The sequence below is a fragment of the Chamaea fasciata genome, unplaced genomic scaffold (assembly GCF_029207755.1).
Source record: "Chamaea fasciata isolate MVZ Bird 193981 ecotype frontalis unplaced genomic scaffold, bChaFas1.0.hap1 SCAF_12, whole genome shotgun sequence".
Taxonomy (NCBI): Eukaryota; Metazoa; Chordata; class Aves; order Passeriformes; family Sylviidae; genus Chamaea; species Chamaea fasciata.
In genome coordinates this window covers 18,566,975-18,579,744 of record NW_027094097.1, presented here as the reverse complement: position 1 = coordinate 18,579,744, position 12,770 = coordinate 18,566,975, and the positions used below count along the sequence as shown (strand labels likewise).

General features: G+C 45.1%; 1 protein-coding gene across 3 annotated transcripts in view; it reads right to left on the bottom strand.

The window, feature by feature from the left end:
- KCTD15 (potassium channel tetramerization domain containing 15) overlaps positions 1 to 12,770 on the bottom strand; it is a 46,085-nt gene that overhangs the window by 31,768 nt on the left and 1,547 nt on the right. For all 3 annotated transcript variants that reach the window (XM_066194901.1, XM_066194900.1, XM_066194899.1), the window contains exon 2: positions 7,990 to 8,165. In XM_066194901.1, the coding sequence (XP_066050998.1) occupies positions 7,990 to 8,153 (164 nt within the window). In that variant the 5' untranslated portion in view covers positions 8,154 to 8,165. The remainder of the gene's footprint in view (positions 1 to 7,989; positions 8,166 to 12,770) is intronic.

Sequence of the window (12,770 nt, the reverse complement as noted above, 5' to 3'; positions counted from 1 at the left end):
CAAACCATATGTGACCAATAAGAAACTGAGATAAACACAGAGTGCTAAATGTAAAAAAAAAAAAAAAAAAAAAAGTTGAAATTTTGGTCTCCTTGTCTGCTGGCTTCTCTTTGTGTGTTTTAGTAAACCAGACTAGTTTTCAACCTGTTGTAAGCAGGAAGGGTGGGAATTACTGATGTGGGAAGTGTAACTTAGCTACAGTCGTGTTATCATTGCAAAACATGAAAGGGAAAAGCAGAAAACAAGGCAAGGTCAGCTGGGGTTTGCACCGAAGGCACTGGACCACCATTCCATGCTCATCTTCTGGACTGCCCTCCGAGGCCACGAGTGCCTTCCCTCCTGCCCACAGCCTGGCAGCACCAGCTGCATGGACAGCCCTGCTCTCCCTTTTGACCAGCTGAGGCAGGGAAGCTGCTGTCTGGGTAGGACGGTGCCATTTTCTCAAATTCAGAGGTTTTGAACAACCTGTGCCAGGCACAGCACCACAACCATGCTAATTCTCTAAGTCCTCCGAGGGGTGATTTGCTACCTGCTCCTCCACGTAAGGAGCTTGGTCTGCCCCTTCCTACCCCCATAATACCCACTTATACCTAGAACTCCACACAACCCAGGCTGCAAATGTTGAGAGAAAAAATAATTTCTGAAAAAAAAAAGTTCATCAGAGACCAGCTAGGCAGTATTTTCTTGAACATTTCAACTTCTCCAAGTAAACACACAAATAATTCATTCATCGACAGGACCCAAACTCAGCACCCAATTACAGCAAGATTTGCACTCCCCAAAGGCAAAACTCTGCTTTCCTCTCCAGAGCCTGTGGGCAGTTCCCAGTCTGTGGCTGTGCTGGGCAAGGCAGTGGTTATCAAGTCCAGGAAGGAGTAAACACCTTCATCACAGCAGACAGCTCAGCTCTGCTGTGGCTCCCTACATGCCAGTTAGTAGGAGATCCTGGAGATGTGGACACAAACAAGTCTGAAGAATCGGTTTCCATATCAATTCCTTCCTTCCCATCTCCCTAAATCAGTGGGATGCGGGGTTAGGGTTACAGGGATTATTTCCCTTTACCACCAAAGCTACTGCTCCAGCTGTGCAACAAGAGGGAACACAAGGAAATCTGCCATCACAGCGTGCTTCCTCCACGAGCTCTGACAGACACCGCAGCCAGGGCTTCGTCCAGCCAGTGACAGACAGAGACAAGTATTCAACACCATCATTCCCAGCTGTAAATACATCTCTGTTACAGATTATTCTTATTTTCCAGAGACACCAAGCCAGGTACACCTCCTCTGGCACCTGGGACCAGTGCAGCTCAAGCTGTAGCAGCTCTGGTCAGTCCTCCCCCTGCTCGGGAGCCGTGCTGGATGTGTCCAAGCAGCAACACACCATGCTGTAGGACCAATGCCTTTGGGAACAAACACTTCACACCTTTCCCAGAGCTTATCAAAGTGCTGCAAGGACACGTGTGACCTTGGCCATGCAGCACCTGTAATGAACTGGCTCAGCAGATGGGGACACACAAGTTCAGCTTACACCCCCTGACAAAGCAGACTGGCAAAGAGAGACCCTTGGCTTGCTCCAGCTCCTGCTTTATTAAGTACAACATCCACAGGCAGGCTGGGGGGAAGCAGAGGGTGCAAAGGGAGAAAGGCCCTCCTTTGGGTTTTTATTTTTTGGGTTCTGCTGGTCAAAGTTCCCTTAGAAACCAGAGAGACATCTGCTCAATGACCAGGTAAGAAAAACTCAAAAGATTTATCTCTGAATCTCAAGCGCATGATACGAATTCAAAAACCATGTTAATCTCCCTAAGAATTCATATGTTAATTCCGAAAAAGCACAGCATATAACCAAAACCTCTGGGTTTTGGCTCCTTTACTTGTTCTCATCTGCAGCATACACCCAGTTTCCTGAGAGAGGGAGAGCCCTGGCAGGCTCAGCCCTGGCTGCACAGCTGCCACGCTGCTGTGGCACTGCCCCTGCCCCGTGCCCACATCTGCCCTTCAGAGCATCCTTAACGTGCAGGGAGAACACTTGCTCCAGCCTCTCGAGGTGCTTTGCTTAGAAGTCTGTGGATGGGTGAAGTTCACAATAGCTATTAAAATTAATGAGCTTTGTGCTGCAGCTCACATGCGGGCACGTTCTGTAGCGCTTTGCCGGAACGCGGGGTGCTGGACGTGACCCTGAACTGCCTTTGGGGAACACACAGCTCCCAGCTGGGACTGCCAGGGCCCGTGCCACCCCACAAACAGGGCACCCCACAGCTGACCCAGGGGAACAGTGCCTTGCAGAGGCCGAAATGGGCCCCTGCGTCCTGCACTGTGCCTCGAAGGGCCTGGGGGGCCGAGGGCCTGGGGAGGGAGCAGACACTGCACAGCCGCTGGGGGCGAGCAGCACGGAGTGATGGGGCACGGAGAGACCTGGGAGACACCTGAGTCCGGAGGAATGTGAGTGCCTGCAGTGGGGCAGGGCTGCAGCAGCACGGGGCTGGCAGGAGGCTCTGCTGTCCCATGAGAACCAAGGCTGCTCCAGATGGGGATCCTCCCCTCAGCGGCGCTGTGCTTTCACCAACACTCACTGCTGAGGAACAGATCTGGCCTTCACCCCACTTAACCTGTCTGGAGCAGAGGCCTTGGTTAATCGCTGATTTACACCCTAACTGCCAGCGTGGGGTAAGTGACAAAATTTGCTAATTGCACGTTGTCTTCAGGCAATAACCTCAATAATACAGAGATTTGATGGAAAATTAGCAAAGAAATTATTGTAAGACTGACACTGAATACCATGAGGAAGACATATGAGACGTTCTCAGCTCTGCCAAAATCCAGAGAATTATATGTACGAAATATATCCAAATTAAGATTTTCCCTGCTTTCTCCCAAGAAGTGCAGAGCGGGGCCCAGTAGAGAGCCCCTTTCCACGACGTGGAAAATCTGTCCTGTCGACCTCAGGAGGTGTGTCTGAGCTAGGAAACCACTGTATCCTGCTGTACAGGGTCAGGAATCATGTTCCATCAGGGAACAGAGGGGTGCTCAAACTTGGAGCAGATCTCAGGGGTCAGTGCTGAGCTCCAAGAACCAGAGATGGAGGTGCTGGAGGAAAAGGCAGGTGAACTAAAACCCAAAGATACCTAGAGAGTGGCTAGAATCAGGTCACTTGGTGGGAGAGCTTGTCCAAGGGCGGGTCAGAAGAATGACAATGTGTTTTGACAAGAAACATCCAGAGGAGAAGACACACGCTTTAGGGGGACTCCTCTGTAAATCACCAAGAAAGTCCATGGGTTCAGAGCAAAGTGAGGCAGGGACCTGCCGGGAAAACCAGTGCCCTGTGGAGAGGTCATTAGTTCCTGAAACAAATAATGAAACCTGCGCTGGTTTTCCTCGGAGGGCACAGGCTCCAGGGATGGGGAGGTAGAGCGCAGTGCCAAAAGCTGAGATCAGGGGGCACAGGGCCAGGGAGCTCCATCCTCCCAAGGGGAAAGGCTGGGAGCAGAGCTCCCAAAAACCCCCAGGAGTTTGGCTGCAAACCATCAGGGAGGCTCTCTGTGCACTCACTGTTCCCACCTGGACTGCAGCACTTCCACAGAAATCATTCCTGCTCCCCTCTGGCATAAGTAAAGCCACAGAAAGCATGAGCCTTTACAGCAAATGGAATATCTTTAACAGAGGGTTACACACAGATACAAACTATCCAAGAATGGAAGGTAAATATATTTACCTCGTACAGCAGCACAACTCGGAGAGAGCTCACAGCAATTCTCCGAGATAAAAACATTATTCAGGACTGCGGAAAGGACAGGCTTCTGATGAAAAACCCTGTTCTGCTTTCTAACAAAAATTCCAAGTGGTATCAAAATTTCCAGTGAAATCAAGAAGCTGGGGGTTGCTGTGGTCTACAGGGATTTGGAGGTTCTACTTCTTTTCTGCTTGAAGTCAATGAGATGTCTGCCAGAGTTCAGGGGATAAGACTGGGGGATCTGGCAATGCCTTTGGGTATTCCTGACTGCACGGAAGGAGCTTGGACTTCCGCTGCAGGTTTGTTTCCTAAATGTAAAAATTGTCTCACTCTGTTGGATAAATACAATTTGCAACTTACTTTGTAGATGTGCTAGAGGTTTTGAGGCCTTTACAATCTGTCACATAAATCCACATTCAAGTGTCAACGTGTGAAAGGGCTGTTTTAGAGGTCCTCTGGGTGAAAACAGGAATGAAATTTCCAGAGCAAATGCTACAAAGATGAATAATTTCTCTACTTATCCAGTCACTATAGAAGCAAAATGTTGATGGTAAGAGTCACTAGAATTCATGAGAGGTTTTTTGGTGGGTTGTTTTTTTTTTTTAACCTGTAATTCAGAACTACAAGAATTCCGAGTTTAAATAGGAGAATTTGCTGAAACTACTGAAATTGAGCCTCAGACCCAGGTAAGACATCATCAACCTCCCCGTACCTTCGAAGCCTGTCAACTTCAATGACAATTCTGGGTAAGCACGGAAAGTGGCCACAAGCAGGTAGAGGATGTGGGAATAACACTAATACTATTTGAGACCACCATCATTATGCAGCTGTTGATCACCATTTATTTTTGTTTCTCACTTCCCTTTACTTTCACCCTCCGGAAGGCCAGCTTTTTTTCCCCTGTACGTGGCTTAATTCAAAAAGCCAGCTGGAAAGGTGTGCAAGAGTAGTGGGTGCGTGTGAGTGGTTCAGAAACCACCTCTGACAGTGGCTGTTTACCTCTCCTCTCCTTTGTCATACCACTTGGGAGCTGCTCAAGTTTTCACCTCTTAAGAGAATTTATGTAGGCCATAAAAATTTCCGGGAAAGAGGACAGCCTACCCCCTTTAATGCCTAATCTGGCACCCTTTACTTATGCAAATTTAATCAATGGACAAATGCTCTGATCACAGCAGCTGCACTAATACAAACAACATCAAAGACTTTGTCAAAGTTGTTCTGAAACAACTCTGGGATCTCTGAAATGCAAGGTTTGGCCTCTGGCCTCACATTAGCGGCCATTCACTGACTTGAGTACGATTTCCCAGTGGGGTCCCTTCCCTCCTTCCCTCCCCAAAGCAGAGCCAAGCACACACAGAACCTGGCCCAGCCAGGCAGAGCCAGCCCAGTGGGCAGAGTCCCAGGGAGGGATGTGCCACGCTGCTGCTGTCAGGTGTCATTTGTGTCACACCAGAGGGGTGACAGCCCAGCAAAATGGGCAACTGCTCATACCTACACTGCTCCTGCTGGGCTCCAGCTCCTGGGAGCTCCTTCCTCTCACTGAACTCAGCATGAATTGGATTAGCTCAGGACTGAGTAGGACTGGACCTCCTCAAAATACTGAGGAAGTTTAAACACGACTTGGGGATTTATTTTTTCCTGTTTTCCATCAGCACGTGATGTTTCTGTGCATGCACACCCGGGTTGAGTTTATACACAGGCTCACAATCCAGGTGTCCTTAAAAATCCAAGTACAGTATATGCTAAAAAGCCTACAAGCTAAAAGCTCTTTGGGATCTGGGAGCACAGAGAAAGCAATACAAATTGTAAAACAAATAAAAAGGAAGTTTATTCCCACAGTTTTCAATTTCAGTGAGTGAAATTTTATGCGACTGCAGCTAAGATTAAGCAAAGCATTTCAGCATATACTTGTACGTTTTGCTGAAATACAATGTATACATTTGTGTGATTTCTTGGATTTGAAGCTTTTCAACTCACGCTCAAACCAAGAGTTTAACATGCTGTCCAAAATAATCCAGAAAGCTCTGCATGAGGATCAGCGTGGCCGTGCCTCTCTGTGCTGCCTCTGAGCAGAAGCCAGCAGTGCCCTGGCATTACTTCCAGATATTTTGCTCAGAAGAGTTATCTCCTTCCTCCTGCCCCATGAGAGACCTGGGAATCCTCTCCCAGCCACACTGGAAAGCCAGTCTGTGCCATATGGAAGACACACAACAGGGCAGGGAAGCAGCATCAGGAGCTCCAACCATCCCACGGGAATAACTGCAAGTACTTTGCCTCAACCAGGCAAAATACTCAATGAGGGGCTTACAACTAAATCCACCATGCAGCACTGCAGCAAAAACAATTATATTAAAAAAATAATAATAAATTAAGATATAGCCTTCACCCTGTCTCATAATGCATCGAGCAATATGTCCTACTTGGGATGCTGGTGAATGGTCATCTTTTGGCATAAAAATGATGTCATCTACAGGTTTCATCCTGGAAGCTCTCACTTCAGTGAGAACTGAAGTTTGAGCAGCTGAAAAAGCATTCAAGCCTTCTGAGATAACATAGCAATATAAACAAAACACAGCACACAGCAAAACATCAGGCAGCATGAAAGCCCTGGTCAGTTTTGTACTTTCAAAATATGAAGAAATGTGCCTTTGTTATTTATCAAGCAGGAAAAAAATATTTTGGTTCAGTACGCTACTCTCTTGAAATAAAATCTGTGAATTTATATATATTCTCCCAAAGCTTCCATAACTGAAGCTTTTATTAAGTAAGTTTGATGTGGGGCATATTTTAAAAATAGCAGCAATATTTTAAACTGTGGAAACAGATGTGTCACTCTATTACAACCGCTGAATCTTCACTGTATTTTTTAATACTGTGAACCATTTGTATGTTTCTCCATCATAAATGTCTCTTCACTAAACATATTTCTTCTCTATGATTAAAGTACTACCACAAAGACTTTATTAAACCCTGTCCAAAAAAATCATATTGTTTTGGTCTGACCATAAAATATACATATTTTAATAATTGGGCTTTTTTCCAAGAGAATTTCAGCAGCTCCCCTTCCTTGGAATGAAATCACAGCCATATGCTTTATGATATTAGAGGCATTTCAAGGTGTCTCCATAAATGTCATTTACTGCTTGGGAACCTGCCAAATCTGCAAAACCCCTTAGTTCTTTTAAAAGAAAAATCTTCCAATGAAACTAGCTCTTTACACTGGTTGTCATACCAAAAAAGAAAAAAAAAAATCTCTCTCTTATGGAATTCTGGCCATGCAGGTAGCAAAACCTCTGGCAACAAAATCTGGGCTTTGGTTTGCTTTAGAGCCAACAGAGCACGGGGCACCCCAGCCCAGCACAGCCACACCTGCCCCAAACTCACACTCAGCCTCTGGAACTCACCCTCTGGACCGTGCGCAGCCTCAGTGGTAAAAAGCTGGACTGTTTAGTGACCATAACTGTAAATCAAAATCAGCAACCTCTCAACGTCCTGCTCCCATGAATGTGCTTTAACCCTTCAGAGAGCAGTGCCTTCCACGCTGCCCAGGGTCCCCATCCTTCCGCCAGCTCCCTGCAGGACTGGCAGCCAGGCAAACAATAAAGACACTCCTTGTCATACACAGATACCATCTCGTGCCACATCTATTCCTAATTCGGCATATCTGGAGTCTATCCTGGGATAGTACCGGCCAGATCTACATAAACCTTGCCAGCCACGTCACCAACCTGTCCAGCACAAGGCACTACATTTAAACACACAGGAATTTCATCCAGTCTGCAGCTGCAGCAGCCAGAGTGGGTCAGCCAGGCACTGCCCAAAGGAACTGACTGCTGGGGCACACAGCTACCACTGAGGTCAGGATTCTGGCTGCCCAACAGAAACATCCATTAGTCCCACAGCAGTAAAACCATTCTTTCTCCTCGAGGAAGAAAAACCTTTCTTCCCCTTAAACCTGAAAGAGATGAGTTTCCTGGTACAGCTGGAAATAATCTAGGCCAGCACGCCAACAGGTGCTTCAAACGTATCAGCAGAGCACAGAAGATGTTGAGAGAGAAAATGAATAGACTCTCTAAATAATATATAAATTGTACAGGCCTTTTTTTTCTGCAGAACCCCAGTGAAGTTACTGTATAAATCAGAAACTGAATTATTCATCAGTGGCGAATATATAATAAATCGTACTTTGCGCTGAAACATTCCTCACAGGTGCATGCAGTGAACAGAACCAGGCAGCGAGCCTGGCAACACCGAGGTCTTTACCTGGAGTCTGGGTACTTGGTGAGGGTAGCAAGGCTGCTGGTGTACATGTGTCCTCCTACATCGATGTGCACGGGAGCGTTGGACTTGGTGAGTTGAGCTGGGAGAGGAATTCCTTGAGCAGCCAGAGGAGAAACCGGGGACCGTGTTAGAGACAGACGGGACATGCTTCTTCCCTCCTGCAAAGGGAGCAAAAAGAACAGTTTCCCTTAAATGTTGCAGTGTGTTACCTTTCTTTCCAGTGTGATCACAGATCTAATCAGATCATTTTTGCATCTGCCTGATCACATATTCAGCTAACAAATTATTGCCACCACTGTAATTAAGTGTATTTGCATCATTTTCTTCCAAGTACCAGAGGGGAAGAGAAAGATGCTTATTAGCAATAAGAAATCAAGAAAAAAAAATTTCAAGGTGTCAGCCTCAAGGGGCATAAAACAAACTGCAAAATTCTAATTAAAGGTCGTGGGCTTATGTGTTAGATGTGAAATATCCCCTGACAAACGAATAAGCAATTTGTGAATTGGGATTCAGGGGGTTTTTGCAAGTTTGTCTCAGTAACAAGACACCTCTAAATTAGTGACTTCCTCAGTACCTAAGGCATTTAGTTTATACATGTAGTAAATTTCACATCAAACTAAGATCAATTTTCTGGCCTATTTTCAATAATTGTGAAATAAATGGATAATTTTCAGTTAAGCCTTAATATTAGACCTAAACAACTAGTAAGCTTTCAAACTGAAAGCAATTAATACCTGGCAGCAGTGAAAACAGAAAGATAAATAAACTGACCCATGCTTTCAGGACAAGAAAGCACTGTACAATCTAGCACGTGAAATTATAAATTCCACAATGCACCTAATGCAATCCACCTAAAAATATTGGAAAATTAGTGAAATTACTGAACTGAATCCAAAAATTTTCAGCAAAATCAAAGCTAAAAATACTGAAATGTCTTAAAAATGAACAGGACAACCAAGCAAAAGAAAATTCCTCAATTCTCTTCTTCAGAAAAGCAGAGCTCATTCTGCACAAAACGTGTGTCTCAAAGCTGATTTCAGTTCAGACGGTACAGACGGCACACAGGTCAAACGGTAAAAACCCTTTTAGAAAAGTTTAAGAAAATGTACATCCATTCTCCCCCTTATGGGGAAAGCAACACATGCAAAACATTATAGTTGAAGACATTTCTGAATATAATCTAATTTTCCTGGTATTTTGTAATTCAAGCATGCTACCAAGCGCCCAGGCTCTTCCCTGCATCTGACAAGCACTTTACATGCAGCACTGCAAAGTGGATTTCTATTTCTCCCACATCACTTTGACTATGTTTCTAAGAAATCTAAAGCTGGTCTTGCCTTTCTCTTAGCAGTTATTTTGCACGAGATGCCCGACTACGCCACTTGACGAACATAAATGAGCAACATTCTTCGTAAAATAATTTCCAAGCTACAGAGAAAGGGATTGAAAAATCTTAACACATCTGAACAGCTTCACAAAGTCATCACAACATCTCCATTTACTGTATTTCATCTTGGTTAGCTCCTAAGAATTTCTTGCATCTACAGCACAGAAATACATCACCCCATTATGAATCCACATCCTTGTCTCTTCAGAGGCTGGACGGACATCTGCACTGAACACGAAGCAAATGCCAACTCTGTCCTAGGACTTCTGTGTCAGCCGATGCAAAATTGGGCATTAACATTTTCACTACAGCACCACCTTCAAGGAAAGTGACTGAATCCTTTCATGACCGAAGATGTTGCTTTCTTGTTTCCCACAAGAGCTTGTTGTGGCCAACCTTCAGTAAATATGTCATACAGCATAAATAAAACAACTAACTTTTAAAAACAACTTAGTAGGTAAGTACCTACAGTGTTTTAGCAACGTGTTTACTAATCTGTCTGCCAACACAGACAAAGGTTGCTGGTTTTTTTCTTACCAAAGAGCACTGTAAACTCATGTTCAGTCTCTACTCCTTCACTTAAACGAAAGGGTCAGAAGATCCAGGCTGAATGTCAACCCTGTCTTTGTTCAGACCCCAACCATTATCACTAATGATAAAGGTAAAGACCTTGCACGGTACAGGGCTGCCTTAGAAATAAATCTCATGCAGTTTCACAAAACAAGAGTCTAATTAGGGCTCATCTGCACCCCTTGTTACAATTTCCAAATGAAATCAAAGGACTTGCAGTCCTCTGCAAATGTGTCTTACATTTAACCATTTGTCTTGAAATACAGACATCAGTTTTAAAATATGCACAGATAGCTAAAGATCAAGTGATACGAATCTATTTGTGCATATTTAAACACTGCTGCTATCTTAGGATTTTGTTTAATGTTAGTATACCAGTAAATTCCTTGATCTGTAAAGACTGAGATTCTCAGTGAGGCCATACTCACACAGTAGATATTTAATTTATACTATTCACTGGAGGGACCTTTTGAACAATCCTCTGCTTTTGGCATTTCTCAGCTAGAGCATGTGTTGAAAAAACACTTAATTATAGAAAATCACTGGAAAGCTAAAATAGTTCTCAAACTTTTATGGCTTTTCATACTTATTGAAGGTGCCACTGGCTTTGGGGGGGAGAGGAAGAGAAGGGGAATTAAAACACTGGCTGGAGAGGATTCATATTTAAAAATGAATCCTGGATTTTTATTAAAATTGTGAAATTCAATCATTTTTGTACGAGCAAATTATCAAGAGGCACAACTGCAAAGCACTACATAAAGGGCACGATTGCTCCAAAAAAAAAAGCAAGCCCAAAAAAACCCCCCCATTTCTTAAGGTACCATAACCCTTTCTTAATGACTCCTTCCTCTTCTTAATGTAACACACAGCTAAAATTCATCACACTGAGTAATGTACTTATTTTATGCACAAAGCAAAATCCTAAATGTATTTATCCAGTGAAAGTCTTTATGCACATATTTTCTAATATGGATGAGAAAATTAAAACCTTAAGGGTAAATATCGCAGAAACACTAACAAACTTCATTTATTAAACCATGTAAAATAATCCTTGCTCTTTAGTTGCCTACAACAGGATACAGCATCCCAACTAGTGGCACAGGCAATAACCCTGCTCTAATAAGTAACACACGGAACCTGCTGAAGGCAAAATCAATAGAGCCTGATTCCCAAATTATGTGAATATTTAGTTTTTCAAACATTACACACCAAGATCTTTCAGAGCCAGCTTATCTTTTTCTGCCTTCCTAAGCTAACTGCTTGTAAAAACTATTTGCCCATGCAAAGTGAAATAATCACAATGCCATGCTCATTTACACACAAAATGATTTTGTGTCCCATTGTGCTCACAGTTGTTCAGCTCTCTAGGGGTGATTAAACTAGCTATGCTGCTACAGCTTGAGATGATTTCACTGAATCGTTTCTCCATGAAGTTGCTTCTTTGCTAAGCTGTTATTTTAACCATAAAAGGTAAACAGAAGGCAGTTGTAAGAGCTCCATTCAGCTCCGTGCCCAGGGCTATAACCCTAGGGCAGAGAATGCTGAAAGACTGCAGAATTTTCCAGGGTGTTGCCTTTCTTGCTCTAAAGCCTTCAGGAATACTGTTCATTTAATACACACTCTAGATGATACATTTCAGATCCTACTAAAAGAAAGACTTCAAAAGTGTAAGAAGTTTTGGGCGGATGAAGCTTTCCCACCTCTGCACATAGCTTGGGGCCATGGTAACCAATACTGCTGTTGATGTTGGGAAAATACAGGAGAAATAAACTGCACAGAGCAGAGCAGACAGATAGGGACAAGGGAGGTGAAAGGTTGCAGGAAAGAAACAGGCAGCAGTCTGGAAGGGGAACGAAAAAAAAAAAAAGGAAAATAATAAAAAAGGAGGCGGCTCTGAAGGAGGGACAAAGTTAAATCAAGGAGCAGGCACTTAAAAGACTACAGATGGGAAGCAAGACTAATTAAGGATGTAAAAGCGCTTTGTTTCTAAAGTTTATTGTTGCCAGGATAAAAATTAATTGAAACTAATGCTGTTATTCACTCGTGCAGTTTAATTCCTTCATGCACATTTAAGACGTGAAATGAAAACGGCAGGTTTACGGACCTGCCATGAAGCCGCTCTCCCGGGGAGCCGGGCTGGGGGCGGCTCGGGCCGCACGACCGGGGCCCGGCTGCTCCCCCCGGGCTGTGGAGCCTCGGGGAAGCTGCTCTTCCTCCCCAGGGACCTTCATTTCTGTACCAGCGGCCGCACTGGGGCTAAACCCACGCAGCGCAGCCCCCCGACCGCCCCATCCTCGGCACTGCGGGGCACAAGTTCCCCCGGCGCTGCCGTGAGTGCAGGGCAGCGCCTGCGTGCCCGGGCTGCGCCCGGCGCTGCCGGAGGGGCACAGCCAGACTGGGCAATTACCTTTGTCTGTCTGAGCAGGGACGGCGACCGCTCGGTCTGCCTCCTCAGCCACTCCGAGACTACTTGCCCACGCCACGCCGTGCTCCCAGCCCAAAGACAAAGCGGGCCGGGGGGGCTACCAAACCCTGGGCTCGGTGGCTCCAAAATTAAAAGTCCATAAACATTTGCACACACCTCCACGCTGCTTTACTGAACACTGCACCGAGAGACCGTGCCCAAAACTTTTGGGGGGGAAGGGGGGGGAGGGGAAGGGGGAACTCCCTCTGAAGCGCTGGTTGCTCCCCCCACCAAAAAAAAAAAAAAAAAAAAAAAAAAGGAAAGGCTTTCTTCCTTCCTCCCTCTCTCCCCCCCCCACCCCGTAACCCGCCTCTCCCTGGCAGTCTCCACTCTATTTAGTGC